We start from the raw sequence: 19,376 nt of genomic DNA, 5'->3' as shown, positions 1-19,376 counted from the left end.
TTTATGATGAAACAGCTAGTTCTTTTCTCCCCCAATGTCATCACAAATCAAACATTTATGTGCTTCACCTAAAAGAAAAAAAAGCATAAACTTTTTCAGGCCAGGTCTCAAAGCTGTGTTTCAGCATTTCTCTTAGGTGAGTAGAATCATTATCAGATGCAGTAAATGAGTGGTTTTAAAACACTGCTTAATATTAGAACCCTCTTTTCAAACAAGGTCTTATGAGGAACCATAGTTTGTTAAAAATAAAAAGTGGAGAACAGAAGGAGCAGAGCTGCGCTGGTGGTTGTGGAGGAACTGTCTCAGCTTCTCTAGCAGCAGCTGCTTGGAAACCTCTGAGAGGTTTCCTAAACCTCTAAAAGGGTGGATGAACCACAGAGCGGCCCCTCTTTCCTTGATACTAAAAAAGATTGAGCCCTGGCTGGTGTGGCTCAGTGGATTGAGTGCCAGCCTGTGAACCAAAAGGTTGCCAGTTTGATTCCAAGCCAGGGCACGTACCTGGGTTGCGGGCCAGACCTCCAGTTAGGAGCACGAGAGAGGCAACTGATCAATGTATCTCTCCCTCTTTGTCTCCCTCCCTCCCCCTCTCTCTAAATAAATAAATAAAATCTTAAAACTTAATAAAATAAAAAAGATTGAGAAGAAAGGGGACACTCAAGGGTCAAGTCCTCTGTCATACACACTGTCATTTCAGCTTTGTCAAAGTGAATGTCTGATAAAGGAAAAGAGATTAAATGTGTCTCTGAAAGAGAAAAATGTACCTTGTAGATAAAGGGGGTGGGTAGGGGAGGTGGGAGGCAATTTGAAAAAACTAAGCTACTGGATGTGTCCGAAATACTAGAGAGTGACTTTCTTTACTTTCTGATTCATTTGCTGGACTAAAGATTGATAGAGTTGGAAAATGGTTCTTAAGAATCTTGCCATCCATGCTCCCTGGCAAAGTTTAGATGCATTAATAGTGGCTGAAATCAAGAGAATTAAAACACCCTTTGAAAGCACACTTGTCAGAATACCCTTTCTGCAAATGAATAAAGATTATGAAACACAAATTTGATGAAAGAGCATCAACTTTCTGCAAATAACTGATAAAACTGAGGAAGCCCAAAAAGCTTATCAAAAGTTTCCAAAAGGCTTCTTTCTTTTCTTTCTTTCACTTTTTTAAGTTAATAAACTCTGACTTTTATTAGGTATTCAATAAACAACCCAAAACAATAAAACAAAACATTATCTCCAATTAATTTCCCTTTTAGTCATGGCCTTGATTAATGTTCAATACATGATATATGTTCACTAAAATACCATAGATTGACTAACGGTGGCTCATAAGACTAAATAGGATTTTAAGGTTTATATCTAGTTTTGATGTTAACCCAAGCAAAGAAATTCACATATTAAAACTTCTAGGCCCTGGCTGGTGTAACTCAGTGGACTGAGTGCTGGCCTATGAACCAAAAGGTCACCAGTTCGATTCCCAGTCAGGGCACATGCCTGGGTTGTGGGCCTGGTACCCAGTTGGAGATGTGTGAGAGGCAACCAATTAATGTATTTCTCATACATCGATGCTTCTCTCCTTCTCCTTCTCCTTCTCCCTTCTCCTCTCTCTAAAAATAAATAAATAAAATCTTTAAAATAAACTTTTATGTACTTATATTTAGTCCAAGATAATTTACTTAAATAAATTGGGAGCTTCAGGATAAAAGAAAACAATGGGATTAAAGAAATGGGTTTTTGAGTCAGAAAGCCCAGAATTTGGTTCACAGTTTAGACTTTCACTTATTTTGTGCCTTAGGCAAGTGGTCTGATGCCCCAGAACCCGTTTCCGTATCGCTATAAGGTGAATAAAGAAACACCACCACTTTGCCATACTACTTTCTTCTCCTTTTGCTTTTTCTCCTCCTCCTCATTTTTCTCATGAGACCAGAAGGTAAATTAATGAAACTTAGTTTTCTAAGTACTTCTCTTAGAAACACATAAAGGAGCCCCACATAATTTCCATGTCATGAACCAAGAAACAACGTGAGCATTGCATCAACTGCCAGGTATTGGCATCATGAAGGAGGGCTAAAGCTACACATTCATTCATCTCCCCAGCAACTGACTCACTCCCCCACAGGGGTGCACATGGTGCCACTGTTGCAGATACAGAGGTGACTAAACAGGCGTACCCTCCTCCCCAGAGTTCACAGCTAATATGTAAAGAGATAAAATGAATGAGCCCACAAACAAATGTAAAATTGCTATTTTTGAGAAGTGCAGTGAAGACAGAAAGAGTGTGTGTGATAATAATAGGGAATGTCATTTCTGTTGGGGCCATCTTAGGGCAGGTTCTCTAGAAGCAGAGCATGAAGTGGAGCTATCTGTGCAGGTAATTGAGGGAGCGCTCTCAAGAGAAGCCTGTAAGGGAGAGAGGTTAGTGGGCTAGGGCAGGAGGAGAAGCTGGGGGTTCAGGAGAACTCCAGACTCAGCATGAAAGTAAAAAGAGATCAATAATAGAAGAAAGTTTCATACTAGCTTATGGACTTAGTAAGACTTTTTAAAAGTATATCTATCATTGCCCTGACTGTGGCTCAGGCAGTTGGAGCGTTGTCCCCAGTATGCTAAGGTTGCAGGTTCGATCCCAGTCATGGCCCACGCAGGAATCAGCCAATGAATGCATGGATGGGTGGAACAGCATATCGACATCTCTCTCTCTCTCTTTCTCTAAGTTGCAGATTTGATCCCTGGACAAGACACATATAGGAGGCAACCAGTCAATGCTTCTCTTTCATCTCAATGTTTCTGCCTGTCTCTTCCCCTCTCTCAGTCTGGATGAATGTGGTTTCTTTAATTCCTTAGTTGTCAGATTTCCATTCAACTCAATATCTGACAGTTCTAAGTGATGGTTGTTGTATAGTTTAGTTGTAATTTTGATGTGGTTGTGTGAGGAGGTGAGCCATGTTTCCCTACACTGCCATCCTGACTGGAAGAGGCTTCTTTCTTGAGAGTACCTAGTATGTTCTCTCACTGATGAGGGACAGTTATTTTTAGTGTAAACCTGTTTTTCTTGCCTCGCTCCTGAGAATGGGAAAGCACTGCCCAAGATTTGGGAAGAGCATACACAATCAAAATTATCCAGAACATCTTTGTGCATTTTTGGAAGATTATCCTGCTACAGCATTAGAATAGAAATGTCCTTTGCCATTCAAGTGGTCTTAATCTTCTTGGTTTCTAAATGGCCGAAATACATATGATTTCTAGTAGGAGCTGACTTTGTGAGCCTTGTCACAGAGAACTGCTGTTTTTCAACTTTGCTTCAGCAGGTTCTAGCAGTTTGCATTTTAAAGGACTGTACAGGGGAGGTATATGGGGCTGTAACTAGGTCTGTGTGACCTTACTCTAGGAAAGAAGGGAACTGCCAAGGAGAGCCAGAGATAAGCTCTCATGTTATGGGTTCAGGTTGACTGTGCTGAATGAGAAGGGACCGACCTCCGTCTAGATATTTGTAAACCTGACAGGGCGTTTCGGGTGAAGGAAGGGTACATTTCCATTTCATTCCATTCCATTGGTCAAATTGACACACCTCACATTTAAATGTTTGGTTGGCTCCTTGGGTTGTGTGCCATCCAAATTCTTGTTCTCTTGCCTTTTCCTCTTTTGATAAGAGAATTTGTCTTGTAGACATATTGTGTTAAATCCCTTTCATTTCTGCTTCTACAGGAAGGAGGAGCAGATGTGGCAATGCAAGAAATCAAGAGGAGTCCTGGGCCCACAAGAACTGATGCCACCGACAAGTATGTGAAGAAAGACTAGGGCAGCCCGGGCGGTCTCGTCACTCCCAGGTCCCCCTGGGAGGTCAGACATCACGACCTGAAAAAGCATTTCTTATTAAATTATACCCGGACCTTTCAAGAATGTTCCATGTAAATGCTGTTTAATGTTACAGCCAAAACTGGCAGAGAATAAAAACACGATTTGGTGCCTTTTCAGGCTAATTAACCCTTACCACTCAAGGTATTTTTTATCTCCATCAGATAAAAAGTGAAAACAAACTTGTTATCAATCAAAAGACCTGTTTCCTAATTTGCATACCAGTGCAGTTTGAGCTGGACCAGGCTGCCCAGCTTGTGAGATATTTCCATTTTCTCTGCCCAGTTCACTCCTGAGTACAAGCCAAGGTGACAAACCCTACCCGGTAATCTACCGCGATGACTGTTACTGCAGTGAGTCTCTGGGTGTTTCTTAAAGTGCTCTGATGTCTTACCTGTGGAGTGTCAAGATCACCTGTCCCACCTGTATGTTAGGAAGCAGACCTCTTAAATGATGGTGGGGGAGAGCTTTGAGAAGATGCAGAAGGACTGGGTCCCTGAGACTCTTGCCGGTAGCAGTCTGCAGAACAGGCTGTCAGCACATCCTCTATAAGCCAACTACTACTACTACTACTGCTACTACTGAAAGTTTCTCAAAGGATCTCTTCCCTCAAAGACTTTTAATCTTTTTTTCTCCAGCTTGGTGAATGTATTTATAAAACATGAAAATGGGCTGTTTTGTTTTGTTTTTGTTTTTTCTGTTATGTTCCCAAGCTGTTGTATAAGGGAGAAAATAAGTATTAGATCATCTTCTTTCCTCAAGCCAGGGCAGTTAGTGTAAATGAAAGTTATTCCCTTTTTTAGTTAGAAATTCCTGTTTTTCCCCATATTGCTTTCTCATATTGAGACTTTACTGGAAGTGGTGGGAAGGAAGCAAGCCTTGTTTGAAATTTCTAAGCCACTTCCTCCTCATTTAGATCCTTATGCACAAACCACTTCCTCTTTTGAGCCACACAGCTGTTTTTTTTTTTTTTTAATCGCAGCTTCTTTATCCTGTTTGAAAATATGTTAAGGAATAGGAGATTGATTTCTACATTTGGAGTTTGAGCTTCAGAATCAGGAACCAGAATTTACTCCTGGCTGATTATTAGATGGGTGAATTTGAATAGATTACTGAAAGAGTAGCTGCCACTAGCGTCAGCAGAGTCACCTGGAATGTTTAGTTGTGGGGGTGGTCATGGTTTTGTTGCTTGTCATTGAATCACCTCTTTATTTAATCACATTTTGGAGTCAAGGAAAATATTTGACATACCAACAGTGCCTATATTTCTCTGCTCTAATTATTTTAATTTCTTCTCAACTTGAGAATGCGATGCCTTCTGTGAAGCTGGAGAAAGGCCAGTGGTCTGCATGTCACCACCAGCCGCATGTGTGCTCATGTAGTGTGACTGTGGTCCCATTCAAACTAGTTCTCTTGGAGAGCCGGGCACCAGAAACCGGGACTCCCTCTGCTCCGCTGTTTCTGTGGGTCCTGTGGTCTTGTGGTGTGAGCCCAGTGACTGTTTGGGGGAAATGAGCAACTGCACTGTAAGACAAACCTGCTACTTAGTCCACACTCCTTCCCTGGAAAGCATGGAAGCCTGTGGCTCTGGAGCTCACAGGGCCAGCTGTGCTTGGTCAGTGAATGAGAATTAATTGGAGAGTGTTCTGGAAAGCAGTTCCTTTAAGTTCTTACCAGCTATATTCTTAAACTTTGACATTTTTGTTTTCTGATTAAAGCCTTTAACCTTTATACCATCTTGATGTAGGAGCAGATCTGCAGAAGGTGCCAGGAATTATTTGGAATCTGAGGAACTAACTGTGAGCCAGCTCCTGCTTTGTCTAAGGGAAGGAAACCAGAAGGTGGAGAGACTTGAAAATGCACTCAAGGAAGCCAAAAAAAGGTATGAAATAGGTAATTTGAAATATGCATTAATTGCTTTTTTAACAGCTTTTTTGATAATAGCATTAAGATACCATACAATTCATCCATTTAAAGTGTGCATTTTGCCCTGGCCAATGTGGCTTAGTTGGTTGGAATGTCACCCCATAACAGAAACTGTATGTGTTAGATTCCCAGTCAAGGCACATACATAGGTTGCAGGTTCGATCCCTGGTCTAGGCACATACAGTCTCTGGCCTGAGCATGTATGGGAGGCAACCAATCGATGTTTCTCTCTTGTCTCTCTCTCCAGTCCTCTCTCTCTAAAAGCAATGAAAAAATGTCCACTGGTGAGGATAAAAATAAAGTGTGCATTTCAATGATTTTTAGAATATTCACAGAGTTATACAGTCATTATCACTTTATAATTTTAGAAGGTTTTTTTACCCTAGATAAGAAATCCTGTCCTGAGTGATGTGGCTCAGTGGATTGAGTGCAGGCCTGGGAACCAAAGGGTCGCTGGTTTGAATCCAGGTCAGGGTACATGTCTGGGTTGCAGGCAAGGTCCCCAATAAGGGGGCACATGAGAGGCAACCACACATTATGTTTCCTTCTCTCTTTCTCCCTCTCTTCCCCTCATTCTGAAAATAAATAAAATCTTTAAAAAGAAGAAAAAGAAAGTGACATCCAGTACCATTAGAACTTATTCCCCATTCCTCCCAATAATCTGCTTTCTCTTCATAGATATACTTATAATGGACAGTTCATGTAATCAGAATCATATAATATGTGATCTTTTGTGATTGGGTTACTTAGCATAATATTTTCAAATGTTATCCATGATATGGCATATATTGGTTTTTCACTTATTTTTGTTGCTGAATAATATTGTATAACTATACAACATTTTATTTATTAGTTGGTGAACATTTGGGTTGTTCCCATTTACTGCCTATTATGAATAATGCACAATTTTTTGTGTGAATATATGTTTTAAATTCTCTTGGGTATATACTTAGGAGTAGAATTGCTGGTCATATGGTAACTCTATGTTTAATATTTTCAGGAATTATCAAACTGTTTTCCACAATAGCTGTACCATTTTACATTCCTACCAGCAATAAAGGAGGGTCCCAGGTTCTCTACATTCTCAACTCATTATTGTGTGTGTTCTTGATTATGGCCATCCTCATGGATGTGAAGTGGAATCTCATTGTGATTTTCATTTATTTCCCTAATGACTAATCTTGCATTTTAATTATGATGTGTCTTGGTGTGGGCCCCTTTGGGTTCATCTTGTTTGGGACTCTCTGCACATCCTGGACTTTTATGACTATTTCCTTCGCCAAGTTAGGGAAGTTTTCTGTCATTGTTTTTTTTACATAGGTTTTCAGTTCCTTGCTCTCTCTCCTCTCTTTCTGGCACCTCCATGATATGAATGTTGGTATGCTTGAAGTTGTCCCAGAGGCTCCTTACACTATACTCATTTTTGGAGGGATTCTTTACCTTTTTGCTTGTTTGATTGGGTGTTTTCTGCTTCCTTATTTTCCCAATATCTGAATGGATCCTCTGCTTCATCTATTCTACTCTTGATTCCCTGTAATGTTGTCTTTATTTCAGTTAATGTATCTTCGTTTCTGACTGGTTCTTATTTATGTTTTCTAGTTCTGTTTTTATGTTTCCTAGCTCTTTGTTGAAGTTCTAAGTTCAACTGTTCTTCCTGTGAGTTCACTGATCATTCTTATAACCAGTGTTTGGAACTGTGCATCTAGTAGATTGCTTGTGTCCATTTTGTTTAGTTCTTTTTCTGGAGTTTTGGTCTATTCTTTTATTTGGGACATATTTCTTTGTCTCCTCACTTCAGCAGCCTCCCTTTGTTTGTAGAGCTTCTATGTCTCCTAGGCGTGGTAGGTGTCCCACAGGATCCGGTGGCACAGCCTCCCCATTTTCCTGGGCTGGACATTCCAGATTTGTCACCCTCCCCCGATGTGGGCCGGTACACTCTCCTATTGTAGTTGAGCCTTGATTGCCAACTGCCGTTGGCACATACAGGTCATGCCAAGGCCAGATGCTGTTTGTTTGAGAGATTTTAGGAAAGTCTGAAGCATGAGGCAGGACAGGACATTCATATGGAAAAACCACTAAAAACTGCTTGGGCGGGTCCACACGTTGGTTAGGGTGGGGTCTCAGGGAATCACCAGGGCAGGCAAACAGTGCGAGCCAGGTTGTTGGAGACTCAGATATAGTGCCTGCCTGCAGGCTTTGTAGTGAAGGTGCTCAGAAAAGGAGCAATGGCCTCTGCCAGCACTATACCTGGGAGTGAGCTACCCCTAGCTCTCACCCTGATGCCAGACAATTCAGTTCCTCCCTGTCCCTGCTGCCTTTCGAGCTGCTGCCCCAGCACTGGAGCTTACAGTGAGTGAGTGTGCTGGTTTTTACACCCAGAAGTTATGGAGACTTCTCTCCTGGCACTAGAAGCCTGGTCTAGGAGCCCTGGTTTGGAGCTGGGACCCCTCACTCCTCAGGTGGGACCCCCATAGCTGAGATAGCGCTCCTGATTTTATCTACCACATGTGGGTGTGGGACCAGCCAGTTCCATGTCTCTGCCCCTTTCTAGTCTCAATGTGGCTTCTGTACATCCTGTTCAGCTAAATTTCAGGCAGTTCTGAATGACGGTTGATCTGTAGTTTAGTTGTAATTTTGATGTGGTTGTGAGAGGATACATATACTGCATTTACCTATGCTGCCATCTTACTGCAGCTGATTTTAAAGGGAAAATGTTATGTTTTAATAGTTATGAGTGACCAGTGTATTAGTTTATTTCAGTCATGTTTCCTCTCCTCAGTTCTGTATACCATTCTAAGTGTCAAGTTTAGCCAATAAGCCATCCTTACTTAGACAACATGTTTAGCTTTAATAATAAAAGTGTAAACTTCCCTGGCTGGTGTGGCTCAGTGGATTGAGTGCTGGCCTGCGAACCAAAGTGTTGTCGGTTTAGGTGGCTTAGTTGGTTGGAGCGTCGTCCTATGTACCAAAAGTTTGTGGGTTCAATTCCCAATCAGGGCACATACTTAGATTATGGGTTTGATCCCTGGTTGGGGTGCATAAGGGAGGCAACTGATCGATGTTTCTCTTTCATATCAATGATTATCTCTCTCACTCTTTCTCTCTTTCTAAAATCAATAAACATATCCTTGGGTGAGGATAAAAAATGTTTTTTCAAATAGGTCTCACCGTATCTCCACTAATTTACTAAGAAAAAATATATGGGGAGGATAGTTTCTAAGATCTGCATATCTACCTTCATAATTTATGAATAGTTTGGCTAGATATAAAAGTCTATGCTGGACATAATTCTTCCTCTGAATTTTGAGCACATTACTTCGTTATATTCTAACTTCTGATATTATTGCTGAGAAATCCATTATAATCTGATTCTTAATTTTCTGGAATGAAACTTCTCATGTGCTTTGGTGCCAACCTGTGTTTCGTGCATTTGTTCTGGAAACTTGGGTAGGGAGATCTGGCTGGGAGGTTTTCTTGAGGAGCCCCATGTCAGAAATTTAACTCTTTTCCCTCCTCTTGGTTACCTCTTGGTTACATACTGCAAAAGAGACTCTTCCAGTCTCCTGCCTGGAGGGTACTTTTCTAGATGCCAGGATTTAGATGCCAGGGTTCTTTTCTTTTATTTTTTTAAGATATATTTCTTGTTTTTTTTTAGAGAGGGGAAGGGAGAAAGAGAGGGAGAGAAATATCAATCTATGGTTGCCTTTTGCACACCCCCCACCGGGGACCTGGCCCACAACCCAGGCATGTGTCCAAGACTGGGAATCAAACAGGCAACCCTTTGGTTTGCAGGCCAGTGCTCAACCCACTGAGCCACACCAGCCAGTGTTAGCTGCCAGGATTCTTGAGATAATTAGAAGACTGAGGGTCTCAGTATTTTGTGTGTAAGCTCCCCTCTTTTTACTAGGAAACCTAAGCTCTCAACTCTGATTAATGAAGGGTCAGTCCCCCTATTTTAGTATTTTCTAGTTCTGTTTTCTTAAACTTCACCCAAGGATATGTTTATTGATTTTAGAGAGAGGGGAAGGGACAGACAGAGAGAAAGAGAAACATTGATGTGAGAGAGAAACATTGACTGTTGCCTCCTGTACGTGTGCCTACCTGGGATTGAACTCATAACCTAGGTATGTGCCCTGACTGGGTTTTGAACCCTCCACCTCTTGGTGTATGGGATGATGCTACAACTAACTGAGCCACCCTGCCAGGGCTCTTCTAGTCCTTCTTAAAGATACCCTACCTTCATCCCCAAAACAGAGTTACCTGTTGTCACCAACTCCTGAGCCTTCTGGGTCCCATAGTGCAGGTTACATCTTGGCTCTGTTAGCTTCAGATCCAGACTTTTTGGTCTGCCAAGTCAGTTCCTACTCATATCTATGCTTCTCAAATCTTACTATTATTTTTTTCTCCCTTTCTTTTTGTTCTTGTAGGTATATAGATCTTTAAAAGTTATTTTGGTCAGGTTTGGGATGGGAGAGAAGCAAGACTCTGTTTCATTTGTATTGGGATAGCTTTCATGTGATTACTGTATTTTGTTGTGTATAATGTGTACTTTTTTGCCCAAAATTTTGAAGGAAAAATAAGGATACACATTATACATGGATATAATAATTACATAACATGAGTATAAGAACCCTGTGTATTATGTGCACAAAACCATGGGTGCACATTATACAGGGGAGTGTATTATACACAACAAAATACGGTATGCTTCAGTGAAAGAATGTTGCCGCATATGTTTGTTTTGGGGATTTGTAAACTTGGATGGGTCCAGGAAGGAAAAGCCTTTTCTTAGGACACACACACTTATGTAACACACAAGCATGCACGTGTGTACCCACACAAAAAACACAAAAATACTTGTTTTTATGTCAGCGACATAAAAAGAGGCAATGTTTTTCAGTCTTCAGGATGTTAATACATTTTACCTGTGTATGCATTCATCTCTTACATCAGTTCTAGCCAATTTTAGGATGAAAGCTAAACCAAAGCTAATATATTGAATGCAAAGAGATTTTGAAAATCCCTGATCCTTTATCCAGATTTTGAACAATGTTCTTTTTGGTGCTTCTGCAATTGTTTTTTTCTCTTGAAGAGAAAGTAATTTTTCTATATTCTGTAATCTTTTAGAGTTTCAGATTTTGAAAAGAAAGTCAATGATCGTTCTGAGATCGAGACCCAGACAGAGGGGAGCACAGAAAAAGAGAAAGAAGAGGAGAAAGACAGAGAAACTGTGGGTACTAAGATCGTAAGACTGCTCTCACACCCACGAGGATGTAAGAGTAGTATAGAACTTGCAGTTGAATCTTGTGATGTATTATTAGCTTTAGAAATACGGAAATAATTTTAATGTTAAGTATTTTCTTTTTCTCTCATATTTCCTTGTCCTGATTTGAATTTCATTTATTGTAAATCACAGTGAGATGTATTCCTATCCTTGTGATTTTAGGAAATCACTCCTGTACCTCCTCTTGACTGATTTCCTCTCCTAATGTCTCAAGTGAGTAGGCCTGCTAAATGGAAAAGGAATGTTGTCTACTGTATTATGAGATCATTTGAGGATGTGGCTCGGAAACTTAGGTACAAGTCAAAGGTCTTGGTTCTATCCCAGTACAGGTCTAAAAAAAAATAGTTCCAGTGAGAAAGTCTCATGCTTATATAGTCGCTATTTCGTGGCATCTCATTGCCTGTCTTGGAGTCTGCAGCCTTCAACCCGGAGAGGGCTGATGAAGCCAGGAAGCTGTCAGAGCCACAGCAGCCCATGCAAAACACATTTACATAAGATACTTACTTTAGGTAATTCATTTATTTAACAAATATATATTGAACACCTACTGTGTGCCTTGCTCTGGACTAAAACCCCTACTTTCTAGAGAATAGAGAACATTTAAAAAACTGAGTTGCAGAGAAAACCTGTGAGTAATAGTACTCACAGAATTGACTAAAACTAATTCAACAACCAATAGTAGAGAGACAAGTACTGAGACTTTCAAGGCACCATAAAACTCACTGACAAAAATTCTGGAGCTGCCAGGAAAAAGCGGTACAACAAAAATAGTTGAGTAAACTAGAAACATAAATTAGCCAGGAATATGGGTTTGAGCTGTTAACTGGATAAATTAGATTGTACCGTGACACTGCTGTGATCTGTGATCCCCTAAACCAGAATCAGGATTCATTTTAATTATGATAAAGTTATTTTCACAAATGCATCCCAATTGATCTATGTTCTATGAGGAAAAAGAGTTGTAACCAAAACATTGTTTTCATTCAAGATATTTGGGGCATTCATTGTGAAAGGTTTAATCAATTCATCAGTCAGTCTTAACTGGAACGGTTCACACTGTTTCCTCAAAGAGGTGCATTTAATCTCTGATGCGAATCACACATGTATGTTTTGGATTTCCTGTGCAACAGGTTGGAAGTGAGGTGGAAGCCTTGAACCTTCAGGTGACAACCTTGTTTAAGGAGCTTCAAGAGGCCCATACGAAACTCAGTGAAGCTGAGCTAATGAAGAAGAGGCTTCAAGAAAAGTAAGAATGAGAGATGAATTTTATCTTCCTTCAAAAGGTGTACATTTTTACAAATATGTAGCTATATAAAAAACATAGTTTTGTTACTGTGTTATGACTAAAAGAAACATAGAGACCAACTTAAAATATGAATTCAGAAAACACTAGTGTTGTTCAGATTAATGTACAGGTTAATATATAAACACAAAATACTTGTAGTAGTGGGGAGATGGGGCCCCAGGAGACTCTGATTCTGCTGTTTGGAGGCATTAGGTAAGCATACTAGTGTATATGAGGACCTGCAAAAAGCAGTGAGCTGGATTTCCCGTGACTCACATGAGCTGACAACATTACTGTGAACAAATGTAAAAGAAAGCTGCAAAGAGCAAGAAGTTGAGTGAGATTTATTTAGAAAAAAATTCATGTTCAGTCAATTATAAAAGCTAATATATAAATTGAGAATTTTGCATTTGCTGGTTTCTCTTGATATAAGAAGTTACCCCCAAATTTTGGAAAGCTAAGTTGATGTTGTTCTTTTGGCTAAGTTGGCAGACATTTCCAGCATAACATGCAAGTGTGCTTCCTTGGAGTCACACTTTCCAAGGCTGGTACAGCATGGCAGTAACAGCTGAGGATTCTGGACAAACACACCTAGGTTGAAGTATGGATCTACATCTTATTTGCAGTAGTAACCTCAAGAAAATTACTTATTTCACCTCTCTAGCCTCAGTTTTATTATTTGTAAAATGTGTGTCATAATTCCTACATCATAAGGTTTTAAGTGAGATAATGTTTAACATGCTTAGCATTGATGCCTTGTACGTAACTATCATTGGTTCATATTTGCTATTATTATATTACAATTCTTTTCCTGATCTTTAAGAGGCTTTAGGGCATTTCTTTTCCCCCATCGAATCTTTGTTAGACGTCATAGTCTTTGTGCTTAAAAGAACCTGCCACTTTTTAAAATACAAAAGATATACATGGATCACTATATGAGAGGTATCTTTAGCTAATCACTACTTTGGTCTATGACTAAATAACAAAAATATATTTGTATGACTACTAAAAACAATTATTCCAAGTGGACAGTAGCTTGTGTGATCTTACATCTGTGCTTTTTTATGTTAGGCATTAGGGTTCAGAAATACGTAAATTACTTTTAACAGAAAAAGATCTGTATTTTTTAAAAATAATATTTATTAAATTTATTGAGCTGACATTGGTTAATGAGATCATATAGGTTCTCAGTGTACATTTCTATGATATTAGATCTGTATGTTGCACTGGGTGCCCACCACCTAAAGTTGAACCATCTTCGTCACCATACATTAGGTCCCTTCCACCCTCGACCCCTCCCACTGCCCTCCCTCTGGCAACCACCTTGCTGTCTGTGTCTGTGAGTTTCAGTTTTATATCCGACATATGAATGCAGTCATGGTTCTTAGCTTTTCTGACTGACTTACTGCACTTAGCATAATATTCTCAGGGTGGTTCACCAGTACTACTTGCTTCTAGTAAAGGATCAAGGAGGATAAAATATTTGCATCGCTAAATCCTTGAAAAATGCTATCCTAAAATTCTTTATGTTTGCTACATAGTCTTGGGATTTGTTTAAAAACCACTGAAAAATGAAGGAGCATTGTTTATCCTCATATTTTGATCTTGCTTAGATGTCAGGCCCTTGAAAGGAAAAATTCTGCAACCCCATCAGAGCTGAATGAAAAGCAAGAGCTTATTTACAATAACAAAAAGTTAGAGCTACAAGTGGAAAGCATGCGATCGGAAATCAAAATGGAGCAGGCAAAACGGGAAGACGAAAAGTGAGTATGCTGTGACTAAATGGCTACTTGGCGGAAAGAAGTTGGAACAGCTCTTTTATACAGATTTGCATTAGGGTTTGAGAATACATTTAAAATTTTCCTCCTTTATTTGGAGGAGTACTAGGAGACTTTTCTAAGTAGGTAAAATTTAAGTTTTATAACAAGATTATGAAAATTATTGGTAATCTTATTTTGACTTTTTGGAAAAAATTGTTTGAGAGTAAGAAAATGCTTGTAGGCGGTAGAATGGTACAGGTAGGAAAAGAGATTTTGCTGCTTGTGTGTTGAGAAGAATGTTGAGAGGCAAGACTGTAAGATTCTATGCTATTTTCCCTAAGATTCCATCCTCAATTTCTGTTTTAAACAGGTCCAAATTAGCCATTCTACAGCTGACACACAACAAACTCCTTGAAGAATACAGTCACGCACTGAAAACAGTTGAAGACCTAAAACGGAGAGAGGTACTCAGAAAAAAATTACTTTGATAGCCTAGTAAGGGACAGAAACTATTAAACACTTTATATGGAAAGTAGTTGTATTAATCTTTAATTAAGTCTGGTTTCAAAGGTTGTTTTCAGTTTATAATAGATTTCTTGACATTTAAGTGCTTATAACTTCGGATGTTCCATGTATGTTTGGGCATACCTCAGAGGTAGTTGCAGGTTCATCCAGATCACTGCATTCAAGCTAGTCCCCTGAATTTTTTGGTTTCTTAGGGTATATAAGTTATGTTTACACTTATAGTTTATTAAATGTGCAATAGTATTATGTCTAAAAATGTACACACCTTAATTTAAAAAAAATAATTCATTGCTAAAAAATGCTAACCATCATCTGAGCCTTTAGCAAGTTGTAATCTCTGCTGGTGGAGGGTCTGCAAGCACAATAAAAACAAAGTGCAATAAAATGAGCTATGTTTGTGTAATGAGCTTTGTGTACAAAGGTGGTGCTAATGTCCTACACTCAGGGAGTAAACTTGTAGCACTTCTCACAGTGGGTGGGTTTGGAAGAGATGGAAGAGCGTGGGCTACTTGTTGAGAAGTGCAGAGCGAGACTGACAGGTGGGGCTGGTGAATCCATCTACTGTGTGGAACTCCTACCAGCTTGCCTGCTGCCAGTGAGCCTGAGAGCCTGGATTTACCTGGCTGCAACTTAAATTAGGATTAATGCCCAGCATGGTATGATAATTTTTAACACCATGGGTAGACATGAGGTAATAAATGTGTTAATTAACCTGATGGGAGGAATCCTTTCACAATGTATACATGTATCAAGTCGTCATGCACATCTTACAATTATATTTGTGAATTTTACCTAATACAGCTGGAGTAAATAAAGGTGATGGAAGCTTTGAATTAGAAGGGGTCTTTGAGTTTATACCCTTATAAATACACTTTTTGTTTTTTATTTTTAATAGATTATTTTTAATTTAAACGTTTTTCTTCTTTTCTACTGACTTCACAAAGTAAGAGTAACATGAAAGAAAAAGTAGCAATATTAGCACGTTACAACCTCACTGAGATCAGGGTTAGTTATAATTTTCCTTATTTTAGTGTTCTCTTTTTTTTAATTATGTTTAAATTAGAAAGTTATTATTTATAAGCCATAAATTAAATGAATACAGCTTTCCAAGTATCACTGCTAATTAACAAAACAGCTCAGAGCCAATCATTAAAAAATCTAATATTAAAATAGATTGAATTATTTGAAAACCATTTCTAGAATAAACTTGTCTCTTTCAGTCAGAAAAAGTGGATAAGGTGGTGCTGCAGGAACTAAATGAAAAACTGGAACTGGCAGAGAAGGCGCTGGCTTCCAAGCAGCTTCAGATGGATGAGATGAAGCAGACCATTGCCAAGCAGGAGGAGGACCTGGAAACCATGACAGTTCTTAGGGCGCAGGTACTTTTTGAAACCTGAGCTGAGTGAAGCCAACCCTACTTATATTCTCAAGTGAGAAAGCAATGGTGTTTAAAATGTTTTTGATTTCATATTATTTCCATCAATATGTTTTTTAAAAAAAATTTTTATAAAGTTTTATTGTGATGAACTTTTTAAAAAAGATTTTATTTATTTATTTTTTAGGGAGGGAAGGGAGGGGGGGGAGAGAGAGAGAGAGAGAGAGGGAGAGGGAGAGGGAGAGGGAGAGGGAGAGGGAGAGGGAGAGAGAAAGAGAAACAGAGAGAAACATCAATGTGTGGTTGCTGGGGGCCGTGGCCTGCAACCCAGGCATGTGCCCTAACTGGGAATCAAACCTGCGATGCTTTGGTTTGCAGCCCGCACTCAATCCACTAAGCTATGCCAGCCAGGGCTGTTTTTTAAAATTTCTGATATCACGTGGAAAGTGCACCAATCCTTTAAGTGCATATAGCTCAATGAAGTTACCATTCTACATCTGAGAGTTGGATTACTTCCAGCTTGCAGCATTGTGATTAATGTTACTGTGACACTTGTGTGCATGTCTCTTTGTTCACCTGTGCATTCATTTCTGTTGGGTATACACCTAGGAGTGGAATTGTGGATTCATAAAGTATGCATCTACTGAGTTTTAATAGATAATGTCAAACAGTTTTCCACAGTGGTTGTACCAGTTTTTGCTCCCATCAACAGAGCATTCCCACTGTATTATCAGTATTCATACTGGTATTATCAGTTTTACCTTTAAGCATTCTAGTGGATATACAGTGATGTCTCACTTAATTTTCATTTCCTTGATGGCTAATAAGATTGAGTGCATTTTCAAATGTTTACTGGCCATCCAGGTATCCCCTTTTGTGACGTGCCCGATCAGGTCCTTGTCCATTTTTCTCCTGGTTTGTTGGTTTTTCCTTAATTTTTATATTCATTGCAAGTTTTTTCACTCTGTGATTTGCTTTTTCACTCTTATAATGGTGTCTTTTGATGAACAAATTTGTTACTATAGTTCAATTTATCAGTTTTTTTCATTTATGATTAATAGTTTTGTGGCCTGTTTAAAAAACTTACTACCTCAAGGCCATAAAGATTATTCCTCTATATTATCTTCTAAAAGTTTTATTGTTCTGCCTTTTACATTAAGATCTAGAAACCACATAGAATTAGCTTTTCCGTGTGGAGATAAGGGTAAAGATAATTTTTTTTTCCTATATGAATATTCTGTTGACTTGGCACTATTCATTAAAAAGGGCATCTTTTTGTAAGTACTCTGCTGCCCTCTTTGTCATATATTGTGTCCGTGTACCCATGGGTCTATTTCTGGACTCTATAATATTCCACAGGGCCATTTATATGTCTTTGCTCTGGTACCGTATTGTCTTGACTTATTATAAAGCATCAAAAGTGTTGAATTCTGGTAGAATAAGTCTTCCTGCCTCATTGGCATTCGTCGAGAGGACTTTAGGTTTTCCTTCCCTTTTTCATTTTCATAAAAATTTTAAAAACCACTTGAGATTTTCCACATAAAGAAAAGCTTACTGGGATTTTGATTGGAATTATATTAAATATAGATCAATTTGGAGATAACTGACATCTTTACAACACTGACTCTTCCAGGCCATGAATATGGCTTATCCTCTTCAATTAAACTCAGTAACATTTTTAATCTTTTAGTAGAGATTTTGTTCTTTTATTAGATTATTCCTAGATATTTTACATTTTAATGGTACTATTATAGATAGCATGTCTTAAAAACTTCATTTTCTAAGGATTGCTGTTATATAGAAATAATTCAGTACAATTGATTTTCATATATTGACTTTATATGCGATAAACTTGCTCAACTCACATTTTAATTCTAATTTTTTCTGAATTTTTTTGGACTTTGTACATTAATTATATCATTTGAATAATGGCAGATTGTTTTTCCCCCCTTTCCAATCTTTTTGCTTTTTCTTTTTCTTGCCTTATTGCACTGGCTGGGACCCCAGTATAATGTTATATAATCGTGAGGATGGCAGACAGTCTCGCTTTGCTCCCAGTCTCAGAGGCTGTGCGTTCAACATTTCACTATTAAGCGTGTGATGTTTACTATAGGCTTTTTGTAGATATCACTTACCAGACAAACAAAATTTCCTTCTATCCTTGTTTGCCAAAAAGTTTTAGAGTGAATGTTGAATTTTATTTAAGAAAAATTCTTTTCTTTATATAATGATATAATTAGGTAATTATATACTTTTCCTCCTTTAATCTAGTGTGGTAAGTTACATTGATTTCTTAAATATTAAACAAACTGCATTTTTTAAATTACCCTCTGTATATATTCCCAAATTTGGTTTGTTCCTATTTTACTTAGGATTTTTTAACCTATATTTTAAAGTAAGATTGGCCTAGAGTTTTTCTTTTGCTAATATACTTGTCAAGTTTAGATATTAGGGTTATGTTGGCTTCATAAAATCAAGATACATTTCTTCTTTTACTGTTCTCTGGAAAAATTTGTGTACAGTTGGCTTGTTGTGACTGTTTTGGCCTACTCTGGTTACTGGTGGGTGGAGGACTTGAAGAAGAGTTTATGAGTGAGAATACATCCTGCCTGAGATTTAAAAATCCCAAAAAAGGGGGGAACCTTTCTTTCTTCCTAAATAACTGGAATCTCAGAGGTGGTTTTAGGATGATTAGATACTAAAATAATTTTATTTTTGAATTACATGAATACTACTACTCATTATAAAATAGAATTTTTAGACTATAGAGAAGTGTATAAAGTAGAGAGTGGAAATCCAACTTCCCCCAGTTTCATTTTGGTAAATGTATAAGTTTCTTGTTTTTTTATTTTGCTTATTCGTTTGCTTAATTAAAATGGGATCACAATATACTTTTTTTACTACAACATTTTTACTCATGATATATCTTGAACATACCGCCTTGTTACTACTCACAGTCATATGTTATTTTTTTTGATGGCGGAGTAGTGTTACAAAGTGTGTATTACCATGATAGATTTAACCAGTCCTCTATTGATGGACATGTAGATTGTACCAATATTTTTGCTATTATCAACAATACTGAACTGAACATTCTTATATGTCTTTGTGCACTTGTGGAATCTGTAGTCAAATATACAAATGGAATGGTTGGGTCCATTGGGTATGGCTGTTTTTAAAAGAAGTATTACCAAGTTATTTTCCAAAAATGCACAATCAAAATTATTCCCTCACCAGAAGTAGATGAGCAATCCTATTTCCCCACATGCTTGCATCATTCTTTAAAATGTTTCCCAACCTGATAAACATTATTTTTAGTATGACAATATGAACAGTTTATGATTCCCTATATACTCATTACCTGCTGCCCAGAGT

General features: G+C 38.4%; 1 protein-coding gene across 1 annotated transcript in view; it reads left to right on the top strand.

Annotated features, from left to right (window-relative positions):
- OPTN (optineurin) overlaps nucleotides 1-19,376 on the top strand; it is a 40,096-nt gene that overhangs the window by 11,990 nt on the left and 8,730 nt on the right. Inside the window, exons 5-11 of the mRNA XM_045858013.1 lie at nucleotides 3,697-3,770; nucleotides 5,594-5,728; nucleotides 10,900-11,002; nucleotides 12,187-12,302; nucleotides 13,955-14,104; nucleotides 14,472-14,565; nucleotides 15,847-16,005. Coding sequence (XP_045713969.1) covers nucleotides 3,697-3,770; nucleotides 5,594-5,728; nucleotides 10,900-11,002; nucleotides 12,187-12,302; nucleotides 13,955-14,104; nucleotides 14,472-14,565; nucleotides 15,847-16,005 — 831 coding nt within the window. The remainder of the gene's footprint in view (nucleotides 1-3,696; nucleotides 3,771-5,593; nucleotides 5,729-10,899; nucleotides 11,003-12,186; nucleotides 12,303-13,954; nucleotides 14,105-14,471; nucleotides 14,566-15,846; nucleotides 16,006-19,376) is intronic.

This window comes from Phyllostomus hastatus, unplaced genomic scaffold, assembly GCF_019186645.2.
Source record: "Phyllostomus hastatus isolate PE091 unplaced genomic scaffold, TTU_PhHast_1.1 phas_scaffold_1674, whole genome shotgun sequence".
NCBI classification, from domain to species: domain Eukaryota; kingdom Metazoa; phylum Chordata; class Mammalia; order Chiroptera; family Phyllostomidae; genus Phyllostomus; species Phyllostomus hastatus.
The sequence above is the reverse complement of the archived record's forward strand: the minus strand, read 5'-3'. Positions and strand labels throughout refer to the sequence as shown.